Source organism: Lepisosteus oculatus, chromosome 28, assembly GCF_040954835.1.
Source record: "Lepisosteus oculatus isolate fLepOcu1 chromosome 28, fLepOcu1.hap2, whole genome shotgun sequence".
Classification (NCBI taxonomy): domain Eukaryota; kingdom Metazoa; phylum Chordata; class Actinopteri; order Semionotiformes; family Lepisosteidae; genus Lepisosteus; species Lepisosteus oculatus.
Genome location: NC_090723.1, coordinates 1,776,036 through 1,799,095, shown reverse-complemented (window position 1 = coordinate 1,799,095; position 23,060 = coordinate 1,776,036). Strand labels below are relative to the sequence as shown.

General features: G+C 45.2%; 1 protein-coding gene across 2 annotated transcripts in view; it reads left to right on the top strand.

The window, feature by feature from the left end:
* The window catches only part of map3k3 (mitogen-activated protein kinase kinase kinase 3), a 37,943-nt gene that overhangs the window by 2,894 nt on the left and 11,989 nt on the right, over positions 1-23,060 (top strand). Inside the window, exons 2-12 of one of the 2 annotated variants that reach the window (XM_015361946.2) lie at positions 4,586-4,675; positions 6,177-6,230; positions 7,724-7,845; positions 8,509-8,549; positions 10,643-10,742; positions 11,135-11,248; positions 13,919-14,039; positions 15,594-15,727; positions 19,265-19,338; positions 21,890-21,957; positions 22,478-22,570. In XM_015361946.2, the coding sequence (XP_015217432.2) occupies positions 4,672-4,675; positions 6,177-6,230; positions 7,724-7,845; positions 8,509-8,549; positions 10,643-10,742; positions 11,135-11,248; positions 13,919-14,039; positions 15,594-15,727; positions 19,265-19,338; positions 21,890-21,957; positions 22,478-22,570 (925 nt within the window). In that variant the 5' untranslated portion in view covers positions 4,586-4,671. The remainder of the gene's footprint in view (positions 1-4,585; positions 4,676-6,176; positions 6,231-7,723; positions 7,846-8,508; positions 8,550-10,642; positions 10,743-11,134; positions 11,249-13,918; positions 14,040-15,593; positions 15,728-19,264; positions 19,339-21,889; positions 21,958-22,477; positions 22,571-23,060) is intronic. The other variant, XM_015361947.2, reaches the window with a different exon arrangement.

Genomic DNA, 23,060 nt, shown 5'->3' with positions numbered 1-23,060 from the left:
AGCTGCTAATTAGCCATTTACTGCAGGTGATAGAATATTTTGTATTAGATAAAGCGATTAGAAAAAGGATGGAGGAATGATGGCGATACCCTCTTTGTTTTCAAAACCACTGTATCAGTAATGGCTCAGGCCTGACTTGTAGTCCCTCAACCTACTGTGGGATCGTTTTGAAAAGCCCACAAAATTGCCAGCCACTTTTTAATCCCTTACTTGTGCGCAAGGTCACCGAGAGGGGTAGTTGTTTCCAAAATTGTATAATCCACTCCAAAACCAAGTTGCTCGGACGACTAGACATCTTTGAGGCAGGCTAATGAAGTGTAAAATTGTGATGCCCCAAGGGGCATCCGTGACAACGGATTCCGTTGTGAACATGGCTTTCATCTGTTTACCTAGAAATCAGGGACAAAATCTGGAACAGCTCCCCGCTGTGACCCTTGGCTACCAGGTGGGGAGGCTGCATTGTCTGGGCTCTGCCGGTGTGGAGGCTCAGTCGGCTTCCATTGTTCACCCTCAGTGCTGTGCTGCTACTGCAGGTTTGCGTGTCGCCATCATCGGGTGTCCTCCCGGTCCCTCGCCCCGGTCCCTCGCCCCGGGCCCTCGCCCCGGTCCCTCGCCCCTGGGCCCTCGGGTTGGATGGAGGCTGTGCATGATTTGGAGGATGTTGTCGTACCTTGCCTCCCTCCTGCGTTGTTCTGAGAATTCCCTTGGTGTGCATTATTGCTTAGACCACTGGCGATTCCAAAATCCTGGGTCACGGTGCGACGAATTCAAAGTTAAGCTCCCAGGTTTGCCCGAAGGAGAAGTCGGAGAGAGATTCCAGGAGCCCTGCGCCACAGCTGTAGTTTTTTAAGTGGATCCAGGAGCTGCCCACGCTCACAGCAGGTTGCAGTTATCCCTGCGTGAAAACAAATTGCACTAGGGCCCCGCTCCACCGAGGGGAGCGGAGGTGAAAGCAGGGATTAGTCCTTGCAGCAGGAGGAGCTGTGCATTGTGATCCAAAAAATATCATTTGTTTCCGAGGCAGAGAGACGGGGTGATTCCAGGTTCGTTGATGGTGCAAACATTTTACCACGGCCAGCTTGTCATCTGGGTTTCAGTCTCGCTGACGGTGGTTTCCTTGAGCTCAACGTTGACCCGCTAGCTAGCCGGATGAGGTATTATTTAACAGTTTTCAGATCCTGGGGATTAGAAATTGGCCTAAGCTCTGCAGCTGTTATTACCAACAGATGCGATGCTTACCGAGGGACTGATTGTTTCAGTCAATTACCCATCTGATCAGCACCGATTCGGCAACCTATTAAAAGCTGTTCATACAGCATTAGTGTAGTGATTAAGTATCAAGCAAACTGTCAACAGACTGCATTTACCGGCAACCACATATTTAAACCAGGGCTATTCGGAAGCCAAGCTCCATGTAGTTGGGAAAGTCCTCCTTAAGAAAATAATTAAATTAAATTATCAGTGCAATGCACTGGCGTCCTGTTCCCGGTTTGCTCCCAGTGCCTGCCGGGATAGACTCCGGCTCCCCCACGAACCTCAGTCAGATAAAGAGGTTAGAAAATGGATGGACTGGACGTACAGCAATGAGGACGTCGCTGTCACAGAGGAGTCGGTGCTGTTAACTGCACCTTGGAAAAGGGAAAAGCAAACTGGGCTGAAGCGGGAGATGAGTGGTGCAGGGAGGGAGACGTGTGGACAGACAGGTCACAGGAGAAAGAAGTGGGGTTTTCAGGCCTCAGGAATGGGATACGTGCAAAAACACATTGAGGTGCTTCGCTTCGTGGGGCAGATGCTTTCAACAGCAGAACAGTAAGTGCTGTGCATTCCTGAAATTCATCCAGGAAGGTTTGCTGAAAGCAGCGAAAACCGAGGAGAAAGCGCGTGACCGAGCAAGTGTTTTAGGGGCAGGGAACACTCTGAACAGGACGCCAGTCCATCGCAGAGCAGACACACTGATACTCACTGCATAGACAGTTTTACAGAAGCCATTTAACCTACCAGTATGTTTCTGAACTGTGGAAGGAAACTGGAGCACCCAGAGGAAACCGACGTGAACTGGGGGAGAACATGCAAACTCCACACAGACAGCACCCCAGGTCCGGAATTGAGGCAGCAATGCTAACTACTGTGACCCAGTCCCTACCTCTCTTGACTTCTGTCAGCTTTATTTTTCTGTGCTTGTAAATCATATTGTTTCTTTTTTCTCGTTTTCCTTGGTGGAACTTACTATATGTAGTAATAAGTACTACATATCAGTCTTGCTTTAGATTATTGTGCAGTGTTAGGTAAATAGTTAATATAGAGAACCCAGGGAACAATACCATTGTATTAGTAAATTGTAAATTGTGAAGTATGAGTGGTGTAGACAGTGCTGGTTTTTAGAGGCCATGATTATAGTCTTGGCTATGACATTTTTGTCCTGACTGTGCAGACTTTTTTATTGAATAAGCATGACGTGGTATTCGTTACATTAACAGGGGTCTGCTGTGAATGTCACAGGCTGGTAGCATGTTTTTGACCCTGTTGGAAGCTGTATATCTGTGGTGCATGCTTTGGCAGCAGGTTGCAGAAGCTGGCTTGTGAGATTCTGTACCATTTCTCTGTTTTTACCTAAAAGATCATGTGCCTGTTCCCTGATCAATGATGCTTAGATGTGATATTGTGTCCCAGTTCTTCCCACAAATGTTCACTGGATCTGGGATCCAGAGCAAAACTTCCATTTTCTCGTCTCATCAGAAGCCACTGTTACATCAGCAACATGTGAGGCGTATTATCCTACTGGAACTACATCCTACTGCATGAGTCCACAGGAAGGGCAGTAAGTGAGGTTCCCATTAAGATCGATGTAGTTGTGAAGTCGGGTTGCTATTACTCCAAGTAGATTTCTGTAGCAGCTAGACTCTCCTGCCCAGCTCAGTGCACTTGATGGTGATTTGTTGATCATGTAGACGTGTTGTGAGTCATGGTCTCCCGGAATGTGGCCCGGCACTGTTGGACTGCTTGCCTGTAATGTCTTGCCAAGTGAGAATTGGCTGATCTGTGGTCACCACAGACGGTGCGCTGACCTTTCCCAGCACCCAGCAGGCTACTGGCACAAAGGTATTGTTTTCTTGATAAGCAGGGTATGTTATTTCCTTTCTCCTCTTTTCCTTCTAGACCTTTAAGAGATCCCATTAAGTCTATCTGCTATGTCTTTGAAAGTTAAAAGGAACATGCAAACTTCACACGGGTGTCCCGATCCAGAACCAAGACCATAAGAGCTGAGGTAGCAGCTCTTATTGCCACATGGATGTTCTACCTCAATCCCTGGATAAGAAATTCACTTTTATCTTTTGAATGCGAGGACAATTTAGCCACTGACGGACAGATGGGAAAAGTCAACAGATTGTGGAATGATCTTTAATAACGAGGCTGTGCCTGAAGTTACAGTAGGAGTGATAATATAAAAAGATATTGCTGTGGCATCTTGTATTTGCCACACTGGATAGTCTTGAGTCCTTGCTAATGTCGCTTTCTTGTTAGTAGTGGCCTAACCACTGCTCCACACAACTGCCTTTTAATTCTAACGACTGAGTGACATATGGTAAGGAGCGTATAAAAGCAGACAGACAGGCTTGTTAGTGAAATATGAGTTTGAAGGGTCAGTTACATCATTCAGAGCTCAGAATGGGGGGTTAAGAGGATGTGGGTTGAGATCCCTGGTTTGGCTTCGGATGGAATAATCGGAACCAGTTATTTCCTGGTAAGAAGTCTAGGTGAATTTGTTGAGACGAAAAGGCTCGCCGTTCGCAGGGCATCTTGTGTGGTGAAGTCCGAGACTGTGATTTTCGGCATTAACATCGTCCAAGGAGGGGGTTGGAGATCTTGGGTCTTCTGAAAGGGAAAATCTGGGTGACCCTTGGTGATTCTCCTCGACGTCCAGCCCTTCCCAAGAAGTGCTGCTCTAACAGAAATCCCGCTGCCTGTGTTTATGGGAATCCTCCTTTGCCATTATTGTTGCACACTGGCTGAGGAAAGGCCCGTTCTGGTGTGCGATGGGCCGATCGCTGAGGGAGTACAGCGCATTCTAGACTTGAAGCTCGAGTCTGATAGTCCTGGGCAGCCCTGGGCCCTGGCTGTGGCCTCCAGACTGAAAGTGGGGTCTTGAGTTCCTTGTGCAGACCTGTATGCAGACTTCCCCTTTACTGGAAGCGTTGGCTAATCGTGTACTTCATGATATGCAGGATATTGTAAACTTGCTTCTTTATTTTGGAGTCAAATTGCATGCGAGACGTGAAGCTACACATTTTCATATGTTCCTTTGCTGCTTCGTAGGCACAGTTTGTGGAAGAGCAAACAGTGAAACCTTAACTCAAACTGGTATGTAATGGGAGTAGGTATGTACATCCCATTAGGTATGTAAGGGGCGTGTCTCCTGGTTTCCTGTAAAAATGAGGAGAAATTTTTTTTCTGGGTCTGTGCAGAAGAGCAGCAGTTTGGAGCAACTTTTAACAGACCTTCAAAAGCACAGCTGGTCACAACTAGCATCATTTTTACAGTGACCAAGCAAAATAACTTCTTCTTACATGTGACTTTTGTTTTCCAGGATCTTGGTGTAATGCTGGGTGACGCTGAAGAACAGTGTCGTTGAAGATCTGAGTGCAGCTGGGGTCTTTAATCTACTTTACCAAAATGAGTAAGTTAACCAGTCCACCTGACAAACTGGAGAATATGCATCTCGGTGAGCTGCTGTAAGGTTTGGTTTGCTGTGAGATGCCTGCCATTGTTCACTGCTTATTATTTCTTTTACTTTTTTGCAATGACCACTCTCTCTTTTATTGAGAGTAGGCTGCATGTGCACACGAAGCTGCTATGTGCCTGACTCCTCCTGCAGCAGCTAGTGAAACATCTTGGGGTACTTTGGTTGTACCCACTTTCCCCTTGTCAGCCACTGCTTGGGAGCTCCCAGTGAGAGCTGACTAGTGGCACAGCCCAGATTGGAACCTGTGATGTCTTGACTGTGCGCCGAGAACAGTCCTTTACGGGCTGAGCTATTTGTGTGGTTTGCAGGGCGGCTGCAAGGATATTCACTTGTACTGTGAGCTCCGTCTTTATTTATTCTGTTGTGTTGTCTTTTAGTGTAGAAAACCTTCACCTGGCATGTATCAACCTTAACCCTTGTCTGGCAAAACTAAGACAGTGAGAGACTTTAGTATTAAATGATTCATAGCTCACTTTATGGTGAAGAGTATTGTTTGAATTATAATTTCTTGGGCACTTGCATAACTAAAAATGCATATTAAGTGAATCGTTCATACTTTTACAACTCCCACAAATCTGTACGGACAACATAATTCTGTCAGATCATGAGAGTTGTTTACTAGTTACAGCTGCAAAACATGGGCTGCAGAGACTGGCTTTTGTTGTGAGCAACAGTTTGTTACTTGAGCAGATCTCCACTGAATGTAGAAATGCAAACAAATCTATGTTCAGATTAAGTGAAAAAGACCCAGTTCAGGTTATCTGTACAGCAGTATGCAGTGGTGGATTTTCACTGGTTGTATAGCAGATGGTTACTGGATGGAGAGAGTTCTAGGTTTGTAATTTGTGACTGGCAGGCAGGTTGAAGATTTTGTATATGCCATATGTTGGGGATCCTTAATGGTTCCCAACAATTTTATGACACAGGATTGTGGTAGACTGGAGCTGGAGGCAGACACCTTGGTGCTAGGCTCTCCATTTTCCCAGCTTCCAGACTCCATCCTTGGAAAGTAATCCACATCTCATTTGAAGAAAGTAGTCGCTCTTGCTTAGCAGCAGAAGGGGATATGTTTCAGTGTTTTGGAAAATGTGCACGCTATACAGCGACGCCTGTGTGATGTGTGGCCAAGCTACACAGTACATATTTTTCCTTCGTTTTAAGTTAAACCGTCTCTCTGGAGATCGGAGCCTGAAAGAAAAAGAAATAGTAGGGGCAACTGTTTGACATTCCAAGAACCGGCTCTTTTATAAAGAGTGTTGGATTTATTTATTTTACTACAATATGGACCGTAACTGCTTTTCTTTCTTCATTTGAAGGCAATTACCCAAATATACCAAAGTGTTGTAACTGATGAAGTGTACAGCTTTCTCTCACCCTTTTGCCCTCTACATCTCTCCCTTTTTTCTGTTTCCTTCTCTCTTTCTCTCCCAAACAGCTGGTCTGTGCTCTTGCCTTCACCAGTTAAACACCTATACCAACAAACCCTCCGGTATGTGGAGTTCCTGAATGAGTCAGAAACAGAAACAAACCACAGGCAGGGAGAGATTTTTTTCTGTCTTCCTGCTGGGTTTACATGAGGGAAATACAGCATGTACTTGGAGTTGTGTTCCCAACTTCATTTGGAGAAAGGTCATTTGGAAACGAGTTATGTTTTATTCTCCTTTGCTAAACAATGTCTATTTTATGTTTGTGTCTGGTGTTCAAGTGCAGGTGGAGTAATAATTTCATTTGAAGGTCAAATGGCTACCTTTTGAAAATAGAGATTATGACATTCATATTCAAACTTCTGCTGTAGTTCCCCTCTTGCAAAACAGTGCACAAATGTGCACATGGGGAGAACTGTCTTGAAAGCCATTTCCCAGAAGACGGCACATCTGCAGACAGCACATCTGCAGAAGACGAGGTTCTGGGAGACCAGTTTATGCTTCCCAGTCATTTTGTTGAAGCAGATACTCTGGCTTCTTTCAAGAAACATCTTGATGAGACCCTGTGATAAGTGAGCTGCTTACTAGCAAATGGGCAAGATGGGCCCAGTGGCCTGTGCTCGTCTGTATCGTTCTGTGTTCGTTCCTGCTGTGCCCTGCTTGTCCTTGACTGAGTGCGTTTCTCATCATAGATGTTTGCTCACTGAAATTGCAGGCCTGAATCGAAGGAATGAACGCTGAAGACTAACATTGTTCAGTAGTGACTTGGCGATATTGTTGCAGTTATTTCTGCTTAAAGTAATTGTTGTGAAGCACTCATCTCACAACTCAGAAATCGCTGATTCGCTCATTAGAAGTCTGATGTGTTCAGAATTTACCAGGATTCTTTGGTATGCTGTACAAGAGCAACCCCTGGTGCTAACTGTGAACCGTTAGTGTTGCTCATCAGTCTTTGATTATTGATCTCTGCTTGATTGTTGAGCTCTGCAGTTTATACATTAGGGTTCACACTGAATATACATATCCTGGGCCTGACAATGTTTCACAGAACAAATTCATTCAATTAATACAAATTAGTGATGAGTTGGGGCTGATCAGGGATTAGCAATTGGTGGTTCCAAAGTTTGTGGGTGTAAAATGAAAAATAATGAAAATAAGAGACTAATGAACAACTCTGTTGTTGATATCCTAAATATCAGAGTAGGGAGCTGTGTCAGCATGCGTAGGCTGCAGAGGAACAGGGAAAGGTTTATTGCATGCTGAAAGGAAACGAGACGATGTTGTGGCTGTAGAGCCTTCTTCACATGTCAACACCTGGAAGGGCCACAGCTGAAGGAGGCTTTACAGCCGAAACATTGTCTCTTTTCTTTTTTCTTTCAGCATAGAATAAACCTATATATGTTCCTACAGATCCAGAATAACAGCTTTCCAGCAAGCACCTGAAACAACTTTCTTGGAGAAACGTGAACAGACTGTCTCCCAGGACCTGGAAGGTTATGGGCTCTCTGTGACTTGAAGAGCCTAGTGGTTTGCTAACCGTTTCCGTTCTCCACCTCAGACGAGCGACAAGCCCTGCACTCCATCATGAAGGACCTGGTGGCCTTGCAGATGTCCAGACGGCAGGCCCTCTCGGGATACGAGATGGGGAAGAGCAAGGCCTCAAGCCAGTCCAACAGACAGGTCAGAGCAGCTCCTGTTATTGCCTGATTCATCCCGTGAATCAAAGCGCTTTACACGGAGGGGAACCACTTTTTGCCCCACTGACATGCAGCTCCTACTCGGGAGACATGCTGTACGCCAGGCATTGTGTGCCAGCAGCCCCACCACATGCCAGATCGGGGGAAAGCGAGAAGCCGCTTCACTAATTGGGCTTACGTGACGTGTCCTACCTGAAGGTAGGAGTTGGGCGTTTGAACCATTGAGCTACAATGCAGAAACTGCTACAGTATTTACACCCAATAGCAATGATCAGGTGTTGATCTTTGGTGCTTCTTGACTTTTGTTATCTGCTTGTGAAAGAAATCTTCACAATGTTTACATTGCATGTTCTGCTTTTATGCTAAAAATGGACAGTGCTGTCTTTTTCAGATGGCAAAAGGCAGCTTATACAAAAACCAAGCGTTATGTCTTGTTAAGATAAGACAAAGCAGCAGTTTGCTGTAGAATCCGTGCAGAGACTCTGGATGTGGTTCGCTGTGTTCTGTGTACTTCAGCAGAGTATAAAGGGCAACAGTTATTGAAGCCTGGCAATGTAGAAAGCTTTTGGGATTGCTGGTGTTTCACTTGTCATGTTCTGTAGAGGGAAAGCTTGAACTCATGTGTCCTCTCTGTCTGTCTGTGTAGGATGATGTAAGAATAAAGTTTGAATACAACGGGGAGAGAAGGTAAGTGTTCCTCATTTTGTAATATGTAGAATAACCAGAAAGTGAACCGCCTGATTTTGATGATATTGCAGGTTTGTTCTTTCTGTTCTCCCTGACTGTATCAGTGACATTGCCTACATTGTCAGGTTTCTTGTTGATGGCTGACAATTCGTGTGGAGGTGCCCCATCATATTATTTTCACTTTTATATCATTTGCCACGTGTCTCTGTTTGAAAGAGAGACTAACCACCTAGCCTTGGCAGAAATCTGCTTCAGTCAGTCCCATTCTCGAAAGCACTTCGTTGTTCTTCAGGCTCAAAAGCACAGTGTAAAACGAAGGCGCTCTTATCCATATTCTTTGTTTAGCGGAAGGAAGGAGATTTGTCTGGTTGGAGCTCTGGTCTTTGTGTGTGCGTGCGTGTTTACGCGCGCTCACGTGGGGCTGCTGGCCCCTCAGCCACAGTGAAGGGGATAGGGGCTGTGGTTTCTCCCGGCCTGCCAGGAGAAAACCACAGAAATGCGCGGTGGGCTAGGAGGGGCGGGCCCTTTCCCGAGAGCTGCTCCGACCAGGCCAGGCCTCGCTGAGGGCTGATACGCTCGCCGCCGTTTCCGCTGGCTCCTGTTCCCCCGCGCGGGCCCACCTTGCCACGAGCCGCCCAAGGCGACGAAGACCAGCTCACCTCCCCGCGCGCCGCGGCAGCTGTTAGAAGTTACTGGCCTGTGGTTTTTCTTTCCATTGTTCACATCCTGATTCGAGTTCCAAAAGTAAAAAACCCACTACAGCCGTTATCGCTCATCTGCCCTCACGCGCAGAAGTGGTCGCTGTGTGAGGTGGCGTGGAGCTCTGGCATGCCCTCTGCGGACATGCGCGCCCCCTCAGGCGGATCTCGTCCCCATCGGAAAGCTTCCCAGATCGAGGGTTGAGGATTGGAGGGCAGGTGCCGTGTTTTTCTGGGAGTAGAAGAGGAAAAAAGTTGGTTTGACAACTTCAAGTCTAGTTAGTATTATTTGTCGGTTTTCTCAAGAGCAACCTGCATGTTTAGCTGTTTATACTCTCGGAGCAGTCTGGGTGAAGGACTTGGCCCAATGGTATAAGAGCAGTGTCCCAGCTGGGCTTTCAACCCACAAGTCCAGGTCATGTCCAGCGTGGAATGGATAGTTTACCCTCAGCAAGGGCGAGGCAAGTTGTCCGTGAAGTTCTGACTTCCTGTGGGTGGGGGCAGGTAAAGGCTTCGCACCCAAAACTGCTCACTATGGTTTTGAGAGAGAGTGTTTTGCAAAATACAAAGTTTCAACATTGAAATCTTCATTGCGCCTTGTGCAGGTGGTGCAGCATGTCAACGAGTAGAAGTGTCCTCCCTTTTTCCCGTTTGTATGGAATCAGGAGCCTCTTTATTGCCATGTTACCAATTTAGCGTTGCTTGCAGTAATATACTGTACACTTTTTTTTTTTCCAGTGACGCTTATACAGAGATAAAACCATGTTTCAATTATAGTTCCAGTAAACGTAAGCAAAGCCACAGTGGGCAGTACAAGATGCATTCAAAGATGGTATTACAGATTTACCGAGTAGCACAGTTCTTGTTAGTTTTGTTGTAGAAGTTTACAAGCAGATCAACAAATACAATGTGAACTTACCAATGTATGTCAGAATCATGGTAAGGCAGGAAATATCCCATCATCTTAGGAGAGCAGTTCAGTTAAAAAAAGGGAAAGGACTGGGATACTGAGACAGGAGAATAGGCAAGACATCAGAAAAAATTAGAGGTTAGGAAAACTTAGATAGGAAGGCTGGCTAGACAGGATATCATTTTAATCCTCTTTAAAAGATTGCTTCAAATCTTGCACGCCTTGGGCATTTCACAGTATTTTTCCCCTGTGCCATAAGTGTATTCACGACTCACATAAGAATGTGTGGTAGTGTTTGGCTTTCTCCCTCCTGTATTCGGATGACAAGCCTAGATTAGGCCTCTCTGGCCTCTCCTTCCCTGGAAGTGTTTGTTTTGAAGTCCTCTTAGAAAAGCCCAGCCTGTGTTACGGTTGTGTGTAGTTCAGTTCAGTGGTGCCGCCCTGCTGCTCCTCGTGTAAGCTGTCCTTCTCCCTGCATTTTCCAGAATAATCATGTTCGCCAGGCCAGTGCAGTACGAGGAGGTGAAGCAGAAGGTCAAAACTGTGTTTGGGCAGCAGCTGGATTTACACTACATGAACAATGAGGTACGTTTCATTGTTACTGGGCCTGGTATGAGCTGGGATCTGGGTCAGTATGCCAGTTGGACTTTCTTTTAGGCCTGTGTTTTCTAAAAGCTTCCAGGTTTGCTTCTCTTTCTTAGCAATATTATATTTTTTTGCAGAATTGTTTAAGGGTGCAAAATGTTACCCCATTCAGGGAGACTGTTATTACATGATTTCACTGCATCTTGAGAATGAAATACACTTGACCTGCTTCTTACATTGACAATCTGAGCTTGGCAGTGATATTACCTGCCTGTAGTTATTGCCTGAACAGTTGTTAACTCCCACCCCTGTATGTCTGTCAGTAACAGATGGATTGATGCCACATGAGCTGAATCTGACCTCTGTGTTTGGATACTTTTTGTCACGTGCAGCTGTCAATTCCCTTGCGAAGCCAAGACGACCTGGACAAGGCCATTGATCTGCTGGACCGGAGCTCCAACATGAAGAGCATTAAGATCCTGTTATTGATGCAGGAACAAAACCACGTGAGTGGGGTCACTGTCTGGAGTTTTTCTGAATTCCTGATACTGTTTCACACATCACTCTGTCCCCTTCTTTATGTACACATGTGTTAGGTCTCGTTTGAGGAATGGTGGCCTTGGGTTATTTTGAATTGTATTGATAAATAATCGATACAGTAGGGTCTCTCCACCTGTAAATTTAACATGTGCAGATTTGCTTCTTTGCAATTTGGTCTGGCAGATGGGGTCTTAGATGAAAGAAAAGCAGAACGAGATAAAATCAAGCTGAAGGTTTAACTGCAACTGTCAGGTTAGCTGCTCAATACAGAATCTTGAGTTGAATCCAGTGAGCCTCTCCCTGCCTAAGAACTCGCTCCCCAGCATCTGCATCTCGGCGTGGTCTTGTTTTGTGCTGTAGCGGACGCTTCAGGTTCTGTCAGCGGTGTGGGGAGCGACAGACTGGGGGCGGCTCTGCGGGCTCGTTACCGTGGAGCGGCGCGTGCTAATCATGGAGGCACAGAGAGAAAGTGCAGGCTGGACTTCACGTTGCAGGAGGGATTCACGTTGCTTATTTTAACTGACAGCTCTAATCTTGTAATTACTGATGTTCCTTTTAGTTGATCAATGTTATTTAACTTAAAGCCAATGTATTAGTACTTTAATTATATATAATCCTATAATAGAGGTTTACTTACACCTTTTAAACATACATACTGTATACCGTAGTACATTATGCAATGGTATAGGCACTTGGGAATATGAAAATTTGTCCATTCAAGACTGTTCTGTGCATCAGACCTCTGCAAAATGTAAGTAGAGTGATGTAGGGTTCTTTGTTAAGCAAGGCAGCAAGCCTTGTTTTTTCTAAAAATTCAAACTTCCTCAATCTTTGGAGATGACGCAGGTATAGTTGACAGTCTGACCTGCTACAGACTGGCATTTCACACTTTTCAGTGAAACATTTTATTCCCACTCTGTCTCCAGTATGGCAAAATGGGGGTTTCTTAATGAGAATGACCTTTTCTGCCCCTGTATTGTCTTCAGTACAATCGATACACGGTCTGCGCTGCAAGCCAGTACTGCCAGAGACATCTTGCAGCCACAGTGCTTTACTATAGTCATTTTACGGCAAAGGCATTTGCTTGGAAGCCTGTTAATTTATTGATGTGTAGAAGTTTTTAAGAAGAGGATTTTAGAACATACGCTTAGTTGTTTGTGCTGCACCCAAGTCCAGATCTGTTTACATGATACATATTCTAACTGCTCGAAGGCAGCATTAAAACAAAAATCTGCAACCTCTTCCATAAAAACTCCCCTATGGAAAGTCTGTAGAAGAGCAGGAAGCTATAGGAAGGGATTGTTTTTGTATATATAATACCTCTTGACCATGGAGGAGCGGAATGGCAGTTAAAATCCAGCTGTGGCAGCAACTGCAGCTTAAAAATGCTCTCTGCGCACAGAGAGCTCATGATGAAATCACTACAGAAAACAAAAAAGTAAAGATGTTTCAGGCTGCCTTGATTTTTATCTGGTTTCCATGGCCTCCTGGCCCAGGAGGGGAAATGACGAGGAGAGGGGTCTGTCGCAGACAGATTTATGTGTCTGCAGCAGCTCTCTCTTTGGTTGTCTGAGCTCAGTCATGTGGCCATTGTTCCCCCGGCTCACAGCAGGCCGCAGCACACAGCCCTGTTCAGCTGTGCTTTCCAATACAGGATGTGCACACTGGAGCCCTCGGTTTCTAAAAAAGAGCCATGATTGTTTGAAATTGAAGAAAAAAAACAAGCCTGGTAACAACAAGGACTCGCATTGTTAGGCTTTTTTGTTGTTTTCACAACTCACTAGTTTCAAGTTCATTGTGCTGGATGGATTAGCACAGTACTTCCCAGTTCTGGATCTCAGAAATATCTTCTTGCTTTTTTTACTTGGTTTGCTTACTCGCTCACTTTACTTGCTTGCTTTCTTTACTTAATCGACTCACTCGACTTATTTGCTAAATGAGAGAATGCTGGGATTTGGGAGGGCGGCGCTCACAAATCGATGTCACTGAGAGGCTGCTATACAACTAGACAGGACGCACATTGTGGCCTTTGGGCACAGAGAAAAAATAAACGCTTTGGTTTGGGACAAGGCGACCGGAGCTACCGTAGCTACAGGCCTGTAAGTGGGAAAGGTAGCCTCCAGTTTTTGACACCCGAACATTTTTCACACTTTTTTATTTAAGAAGACCTTGCAGACCTCTTAAAAGTATTTGCAGCATGTGCGTCTTGGACTGCATGAAAAGTCAATCCAGTGCTTCTGATCTGACAGTGACTCCTGGGCAGCAAAAGACGCCTCTGAAGTCTCTGAGGTGCTAGAATAGTGTCAACAGATGAGTGGCTCAGTGGGTGAGAGGATTGAGGATTGTCTGCAACATCCACATCCTCCCTCTGCTGCCCAAGAATCAGTGCTGGAAGGCGGGATGTTGTTAAAACATTTGGCGCTGTCACATTGGGAAGGTGCAAAATATGAAAAAATCAGTTCGAAAAATAGAAGTGGCTGTCTATGTGCCAGAACGTTTGGCATCCACGCAATGGAAAGTCCCCGGTAGGTGACGTTGGTTTGCAATGTGGAACTGGCAGCTCCGCTGGAATTTAGCTACTAATCTGGGTCCGTTTGGTCAAAACTAACAGTTCTAACGACTGTCCTCCTCCCCAGGCATCATCCCCATCGCACGCCAGCCCATGCAAACAGGTGCGCATCAAGGCGTCACAGTCAGTGGGCGACGTCAACACAGTGTACCAGTCCTCCGAGCCCAGGGGGCGCCACCTCTCAGCCAGTAAGTAAAATCCCCTTTTTTTTAGTTGTCCATTTAGTCCAGATCTGCTGCATGTGTTTGTATTGATGACTGAAGTAGCCGGTGCTTCCTCTGCAGGAGGTCTTAGGTCTGTGACCTAAGTTCATTGCCACAAATGCTCAGTGACAATAAGTGGCATCCGCTGTACTTTGACAGATATGGGAGATACGAGTATTGTTTCCCTCTCTCTGACTGCCAGCATCTGACTGCTCTGCGATCTGGATCATGAGAGGGCATGACTTCCTGTGGATTTCCAAGAATAGCCCCGATCTGTAGAACTTGTGGAATCCAGTTGAAACTGGAGTAATCAAACTGGTTTATTTGTGCACTTGTTTTCTCTCAAGACTGTACTGTTCTGTAGCACAATATTTAAAAAATGATTCTGCTGGCAGCCGAAACATTGAGCTGGCCCTTCTTTATGAAGCGTGTTTAATGGAGGATCCAGGTGGGGCTGCACACTGGTGGTGGAGGGGAGTCCCCATTACCTGTAAAGCGCTTTGAGTGGAGTGTCCAGAAAAGCACTATATAAGTGTAAGCAATTATTAATTATTATAATGTTTTCCAGACCAAAGGTTTATATTTCAGTCGGTATGCTGCCGTTGAGCCTTCTTCAGGAGTGTAGGGATCGAAACTGAATGGAAGTGTAAATCTCATTTTCTCGGTCTTTGGCTTTGCTCTCGCTTCCTATGATATGCTGCACTGTGGGTCCTCTTCCGTTTTCCTGTTCACCATCACTAGCAGCGCTACAATAGCTGCTGGAGGCTGGCCAATCAGATTGCCAGTGCTGTTAGCATGCAGTGCCTGTTGCACTGAGGCTCTGGGATAGAGATGGGGGGTCTGGAGAAAAGTGAAAGTTTAAAAAAAAACGCAGAATGCAGAGTCGGGAGCATGCAGGTCATGAGCGATTTTCTTTTTTTCACAGTCTAGACCGGCTGTCTGTAAAGGCTTTGGAGTCGATTCAGGAAGTTTCTTATTGTTCAACATCCATCTAGATTTGTGAAAGCTCGGATTGTTGTTTTTTTTTTTGGTGCATGTGTGATTGTGATTAAAATTTCAAACAATGGTGTCAGGGCAGGCAGAATCACAAAATAATGGAACCCTGTGTATTCAGTGGGCCGGCTTAAAGGTTAAATGGCTAAGCAGGGAAAGAAAATAGTTAAAATGTTAATAATAATATGTCAGTTTCCATGCATGATATATATCTTTCAGTTTTGAAGGATTTTAAACATTCAAAAAGGTATGATGAAGCTAAAACCTACTGAGGATATACACCATGTAGCAATATGTATACTGTCAGCAACTTGACTCCCAGTATGGAGATTCTGGTAGGAAACTGAGGCAGTGCAGGCCAGTCAGAAGAGAGGTTGGGCATTCTTCTGATGCTCTCATTGCTGGTGCTTCTGATTATAGATCTTGAGACCGATACATTTGTGTATTTCTAAACCACATGGAGCCTATGTCCTAAAGCACAGTTTGCAAATGTATAGCACATCTAAAACACCTGTGCAAAGTGAAGTGTAACTACGTACCTTACAGGCTCCCAGAACACCGGCCGCAGCTCGCCTCCCCCTGGCTATGTCCCGGAGAGACAGCAGCGGATCGCCAGGCAGGGCTCCTACACCAGCATCAACAGCGAGGGCGAGTTCATCCCCGAGACCAGCGACCAGTGTGTGAGTTCCCGCCTGCGTGTGTACTTCTCTTTCGGATTTTTGCTTTGGATCTGCCGGGTGTTCAGAAACCTGATCCAGTGGGCACAGCTTCGTATCGGAATAGCCCAGAACAAGGCAGATTTGTGCACCTAATGTGCCCCTGGCACGCTCAGTCCCTGTCCTGCTGTGAAACCCTGGGCACGTGAGCATAGCTGTACCCCAGCTGACCGCAGAAGCCACGCAGGGTTGGGAATCCTCCAAGGCTACTGGCAGACCTGCAAGTGGCGCTCTTGTTGCTGAGTCCCCTCCAGTAATTAAAGTGCTGTGAGATCGTTATGGATGACAGACGCTATACAAATTAAAGGAATTAAGTGGAGGACTTGACCTCTCACTGACAGTATTGCAGACTCATAGGAATCCCGCCACCCCTAGTTACAGCTAGGGGTGATGGGTTAAAGCACCTACAAAATAAACTGGATCAGAAAATGCACAAAAGACTCCAGGAACACATTTCAAATTTCACTAGACAAAGCTGTTATGTTGGTGAAGATTCCTGTGAGTGGTCTCTTTCAAACCTTGAAACACAACCTTAAGTTTCCTGCGCTATGCAAACTATTATTTTTATTTCATTCACCGGAACCCCAAAAAGCTATTTCTTTTTTTTCCATCAAACGCTAAATTAGATTGCTTCAGGTTTTGTTAAAATCCCAACAGCTGACATCTGCACATACTGTAATCTGTTCTAATATGTCGTTTGAGACGCCAGCCAAGAAAACATTATAGTAGACCGTGGTGCAAGAAACGGCAGTGTGAGTCAATTTCTCAGCAATAGAAGCATGAATCAGCATTTCTCTCAAACACAAGGAGCTTTTGTAGACGAGTAATAAGCTGTTGCATGAATGCTAGAAAGATGCCCTCATTACATCATGCATGTAAGACTCCAAAGATGGAAGGGGAGCAAAGAAAATGTCTCTTCTCATCTCGGTGAACAATGATTTTAATCTTTTGGATTCGAATCTCTTTGTAATCGCATAGAACCCCATATCTATCCACATTAGGCACCCCACGTTAATAAATCTGAGCAAAAGCGTTTTGATGATTGGTTAGTTTTCAAAAGATTTTTGATTATTCAGACTGGAATGCGTATTTTAGAATTGTAAACTGTTTAATGGGTAGAAAAGAGTATTGATGAGGAAAAATGCTCTAATTAGGGTGACTAGGCAAACTCCTGTCAGATGATGATTTACTGTACAAAATGCTGAGTATTACATTAAACTTCCGTGCATGTTTATGTTGATGTTATTTTTCTTTTCTAGACATCTCAAGGTGTAACAATAAAAAATATTAAATGGAGTTAAGATATATAGTTCAAATTGCAGAATGTTCATTTTAATACACTAGTAAGAACATGTTGGGAGTATTGAGTCTGGTTGTGGTCACCATGTGACATGAAAGATCTTTCTACTCTGAGATCAGTGCAGAGAAGAGTGAACAGTCACATTTTCAGTCTTAAAGAAATCCCACACTACACTGACAGATTAAAAACTGCATCTTTAGAGTTTTCAAGAAGGAAAACTACAAGGGGACTGTATTGAAAAGAACAAGTCGAACCTTTTGCAAGAAGGGTTCTAGATATTGAATTGGTCAGCAGTTTGATTTGTCCGCTCCCCTGCTCCGATAAACATGTCCCGTGCCACGCGTGAGAGCACTGCCGGGAGGGTGCAAGTTGTCGGATCGCTGGAAAGAGTTTCGCTCGTGTTGGATGATTCCGGAGGTCAGGACATAATTGTCATTCTTTCCGAGAGCTTTGTTTATTTGGAAAAATGATCCCTCCTGCTTTCCCTGGTTTGTTCATTGCTTTCAAAGGCAGTCAAAGAAAAAAGGGAAAAAAAAGGCTTCTGCCATTCCAGTAAACATGCACATCTATTAATACAACCTGACTAAATCTGTGTGGTACCATGGGAACAAGAGAGGTTTTCCTGTTATTTTGCTCGTCTCTTGTTCCATTGCCTGATTCAAAGGGGTCTTGTTTCTGGTAAGACTGCTGCTGTCCATACGGACTGTTCCATTAACAGTAGCTCATTTCAAGGCGGCTATAGTGCAGCAAATCTGCATTGTGTTTCCTCTAATGCCCAATAGACCATACAGCAAGATTAATCCGAGTGACGGATAAGAACGGAGAGGACTGCCTATCTGCTTCAGATGCTGTGTTCTCTACAGATGAATGCTTTTTTGAGTTTATTGCAGTAAAGTGCATGAGAACATGGTATATGACAGTGAAAGTGTGATTACCGTGATGAAGTCGACGATTTAAATTTGGGTCGGCGATCCAGGTTTGGTATTTGTACAGCTGCTCCAGGGAGCAGAAGCTGAGAGTCCCCAGCAGGGCTAGAGGTGAGCAAACCCCACGCTGGGGCAAGGGCAGCGTTCTGCAAAGAGTTTGCGGACACCGTTATCAGCCCTGCTGGGTTTTTTTTTTTTTTGCAGCAGCAGCAGTGTAGCTTTTTCCTGTGTTTCCTGTTCTAATGTAGGCTGAAGATGCTATCTGACTGGCTGGAAATAGTACGCGGGAGACAGCGTGTCAGTGTGAATCAGAGTGAGCTCCGGCCAAAGACTCACAACCTCCACTCCCCCTGCCAGGCACAAGGCTTTCAACTTCCTGTCATTTGACTGTCTCCCCCCGCCCCCTTCAAGCTGCCAAGTCACGCTGGGAGATGCACAGAAGGACTGCTCCATCACCATAGCTGGCAGCTTTGTTATGTGAAAATGAAAGAGCCCCTTTTTATTGCCCTCTTCATTACACAAGTGTTTAACTTTCATAGAGGCAGCTGGTTGTCTTCTGCAAATCTGAGGAAAATCCTGCTTAGTGTGAAGCATTATTTTTGTTTCTGTGCAATAGAACAGATTGGCATCGCGTGTCAAGAGGAAACAAGAGCCTGTAGAAAAGCACATGTCCACTCCGAGGGGCTGCCTGCCCCTGGTTCTGAATTGCCAGCTGCAGCCAATGTGAGCTCCAGTAGTGCAGCTGACCCGTAGTGACGGAATGTTACTTCGTTTTCGTCTTAAAGACGAGGTGAACAGAGGCTTGAGTCTCAAGTTGGTGTCTTTCCTGTTCCTTGGAAATGTTTTATTCAGATTTTAATGTGCGCTTTTTGAGTGTGTTTATTGTATTACTGCCTGGCCAGGCAGTGGCTGTGTGTTTTTGTTTTTAAGTGTAAAATGCTGCTTGGTCATTTGTGCCAGTATCTTTCCATCAAAGAAACTTGATCTGATCAGCCGACTCGGAGTTAGTCACATTGTGTCCTTCGCCCAGTCAACAGCAGTGGCTCACTTTGGCTTGGAGGACAAACTGCGCTCACGATTTACCTGAGCCGTGGGCACTCGGGGGCACCAGAGTGTAAAGAGGGGGTAACAGCGCTGCATGGTTTCAGGTCTTCATCACTTTCTGCTTGGGTTGTAGCGCCAGGTTGGTTAACAAATGATGACGACCCCTTGTTGGAGGTGCCTTCACCAAAGGAGTGTTAGTGATGAGTGCTGGCTCTCTGTCCCCCCTGCCAGGTTCTGGATCCCTGGAGCAGTGCGGAGAACTCAGTGTCTGGGAGCTGCCAGTCCCTGGACAGCAGTGCTGACAGGTAAGACGGGGGCTCCGAAGGCTCACACTGGGTTGTTCGCGGAGCACTTGCATATTAAACACAGTTTCTGTTGTCCTGTTGTAGCATGTTACAGGGCGCCGAGGAGACCCTCTTTGTCACTTTGGCGCTGTTTTTGCCTTGATTTTGGGAAGGGCGCTTTGTGGTGTGAGGTCAGCCTCGGCGGACTGCCGAAAGGCTGAAGAGCTCGGGGGCTGGCGTCTCCAGGTTGACCTCTTTCATGGCTGTGTCGCTCCTCAGCGAATAGCAGGAGCTCCCCCACGAGCTTTAGGCAGCCAAGTATCTGTCCTTGTTTTCTTTAAACGTAGAATCCCCAGTTATTTTTTTTTTTGTCTTACCCACCAGAACTGGAATAGCCAATGGTGTGTTCGGCGCTCAGCGCCGATGTGGGGAGAGGTGCCGCCCTCATCAACGGCACCACATGCCTGCAAGCGCCAGGGGGCCGCAGGGCTCGAACCCGCAACCGCAGGCTTTACTGGTTGAGACACTTGGGATGTCGAGAGAAACCCATTTGTGAGCAAGGGGGAAAGCCTCCTGTAGAAACAGACACATCCCTACAGAGTCCAAGAATATTTTGGAGATTTTACTGCAAGAAGCTTGAAAAGACCGATAAAACCGTGCTTGGTCCAGTGTGCTGTCTGGCTTTGCAGTGATATATTGCATCCAATATAGTTTAATTACATTTTACTGCAGTGTAATTAATTGCAAGCCAGGCAGTGTTATTTTCATTAAAAAAATAAATTGGGCAAACCTGATAGCTCCCAGTTAAACTGCAACCACAGTGGAGAATTAAATGCAAATGGGGAATTGAAAAAACAGGTCCCTTCAAGGACTGGAGACATGACGCTTGAAATCTGAAACCTCCAAACAGGTTTGAATTAAAAGTTCTGCTTACATTACACTGTACCCACTCACTTTCTTTCTGTGCTTTTTGTTTTATTTCAACATTCTATTAAACTGAACCATCTGTTCCAAAAGAACATTTTAATCCAACCACCGCAGCTCAACAAAAATAAAGACAGACCCCTAGAGACGGCTAAAAGTCCATTTCTTTCAGGCTTTATTCATCACTGTGACTAAGAGCTGTGTTCTTTCACCAATTAAGTCTTACATCAATAACACGTTACATAATGTCATTTACATTTTAAATAGTGAACAAGATAGGTTTGGTGATTGGTTGAGTGTTATTGATGCTGAGGATAACAAAATATTGAGCTGGGATTTTATAGAAATGCCAGCTGCTCAGCATTCGCATTTGTCATGGGCTGAAATGGCCAAAAGGAGTAGATTAGGAATCTGTACAAATAGGAATTCAGAAAGACTTGCTCTTAATTAATTCAAGACCATTGAAAGATACAAACACACTCTGCTTCAGGAAAGATGATCACATTTGCTGTAGACATGACTTAAGGTGGCTGGTCTGTTAGAAAAGTGACCCAGAAAATTAAACGTTCTGCTTTGGTCAACAGACTATTCCAGAGAAACCAAGAAATGGAGAAATGTTCTCCTAGGGAGATTTCTAGAAAGTAGGGGGTCACCACACCACTGACTCACGATTGTCACATCGGTCAGATCTGTCTGACTAATGGTAATTAGACTACAGTGGATACAACAAGATGAATTCCCACACAGACGTTCAGTGATAACAATGACAGTGGAGACAAAATTGTTCTCTTCTATGGGCCAAAGAGCATCCGAGAAAGCCTCAAAGAGAGTGGGGAGTGTTTTATTTACCAGGGAAAACAGTTTTGTTCTTGATAGACCTGATAGAAAGGTCTCGTATGAAGAAATCACAGTGAATGTTTTGTCAAAGCCAACCTGTCCAGTGACCTGGAAGGTCGATAATGTGGGTAGGGATTATTGTCACTCAAGAATGCCTTTGGCGCAGAGTGGACCAATGCTAGAATTACGACCCGAGTCCGATTAAACACCTGTGAGAGCACCTCACCAGTGCCGTCTCCTGGGTATAGCTGCGACTGGCCAGCCTTTGCCAGCTGAGCTACAGCTGCACAGCTCCCACAGCAGTCTGTCCAGAGGCAGATCAGGTCTAGGTGTCAAAGCTATAAGGAATGTGTTCATGCTTAGGGAATTCCTACCCTAGAAGAGAAAAGAATCTGTGTCAGCTGGATTGTTTGCCCCAGACCGCCTACCAAACTGTGTAATGAAGAGCCTTCCATTTTCACTCTAGTGTCCTTGTGTCACTAGTAGTAGTGCTAGAACCGAGATCTCCAAGCCTGGGCCCAGAGAGCCCAGTCCTGCCGGGTTTGTAGGGCACCATTAAATCTATGACTTCTAAAGATCTGAAACGATTGCATTGTGATGAATTAAACAAGTGATTTCTTAGGTTCAGTAGTTTAGAGCTTATTTAGGAGTAAAACCTACAGTAAATATCTTTCAGCCCTCAGGGACCAGAGTTGTCTTAATTGAAGAGATTACTTCCTTGACAAGAGGCGACTTAGCCAGGCTTTCTGCAGGTCTGTGAATACTGGTGATCTTGTATTTACCATTCTTTGTCTTATTACTTGTCTTGCAGCCCTTCGTTTCGGAAATCCCGGATGTACCGAGCCAAGAGCTATCCAGACAACAGGCAGGAGTACGCAGGTGAGTGCTGCAGGGCACTAGTAAAACAGTCTGTGCAGGTGATACCAGCGCACAACATCACAAAGGTCCTGGAAATAGTGGCAGGCCGGGAAAGAACGGTTGGATTTTATTCATCAGACATTTTGCCAAATAAGTTACTCAGGTGGCAGAAAAGCCAAAAGGTGCCTCAGTCCCTCACCAGAAAGGTAATATCTTTAATACCCCTGCTGCTATGGAATATTTGTATTCCATCTGAAACTGCTTATCAATTGAAAGCTCATACTCCAAGTGTCCTGAATGGACATCAGTACTTCAGAAAGGGCCTGTCAATAACGAATTCATGCAAAACCTGATAAGTCACAGTGAAGTGCCTCTTCTTATCTTAAATGTGTTGCAGTCTTCTCCCTTTGATTATTGTTTTTCTTGCGTGAGCCAGTGTTTAGAAGATGTCGGAGAGAGTCAGGCGTGTTGTTTCAAGGTATCGGTATCTGCACAAGTGCTGGGCAGAGGCCTAAATAATAATGTTGTCCCCCCAACACAGACCGAGAGAACCACATCTATGACAAAGTGGGCAAAGGCGGGACCTACCCACGGCGATACCACGTGTCCATGCAGCACAAGGACCACAGCGAAGGTACAGTGTCTGCACACCAGCCTTCCATATGACTGTGATGTTGACCCAGTAAGCGACATCTGTCACCCTCAGATTGAGGTAAAGTCAGTAAAACAGTGGTGACCGACTGAGAGAATACTTGTAAAGCTGTGACTCATAAAATCACGAAGACAGCAGATGTTCATCTTCAAGTTGTTAGTTTTAGTGTGCCAAGGAACTGCATCCTTCATAACAGGAGGCAGAACATTGTTGGATTGTCTTGGGAGGCAATTAAGACGAGCAGTAATGCCAATTTTCAAGAAATCTGTTTGTGTGTGTATATATAAAGTGTTGTCAATGTACAGCATTTTGAAAAGAAGCACGTATGATGTATAATTACCAAGTAAGAACTTAGGGAACTTTTTTTTTTAAGTTTAAAAGTAGCAAGTGACTGTGTCCTATGATACCAGGTTCCACAAAGCTGGGGAAAGTATTTCCTCTTGTATTTTGTCTGTTGAAGTCTGGGATAGCC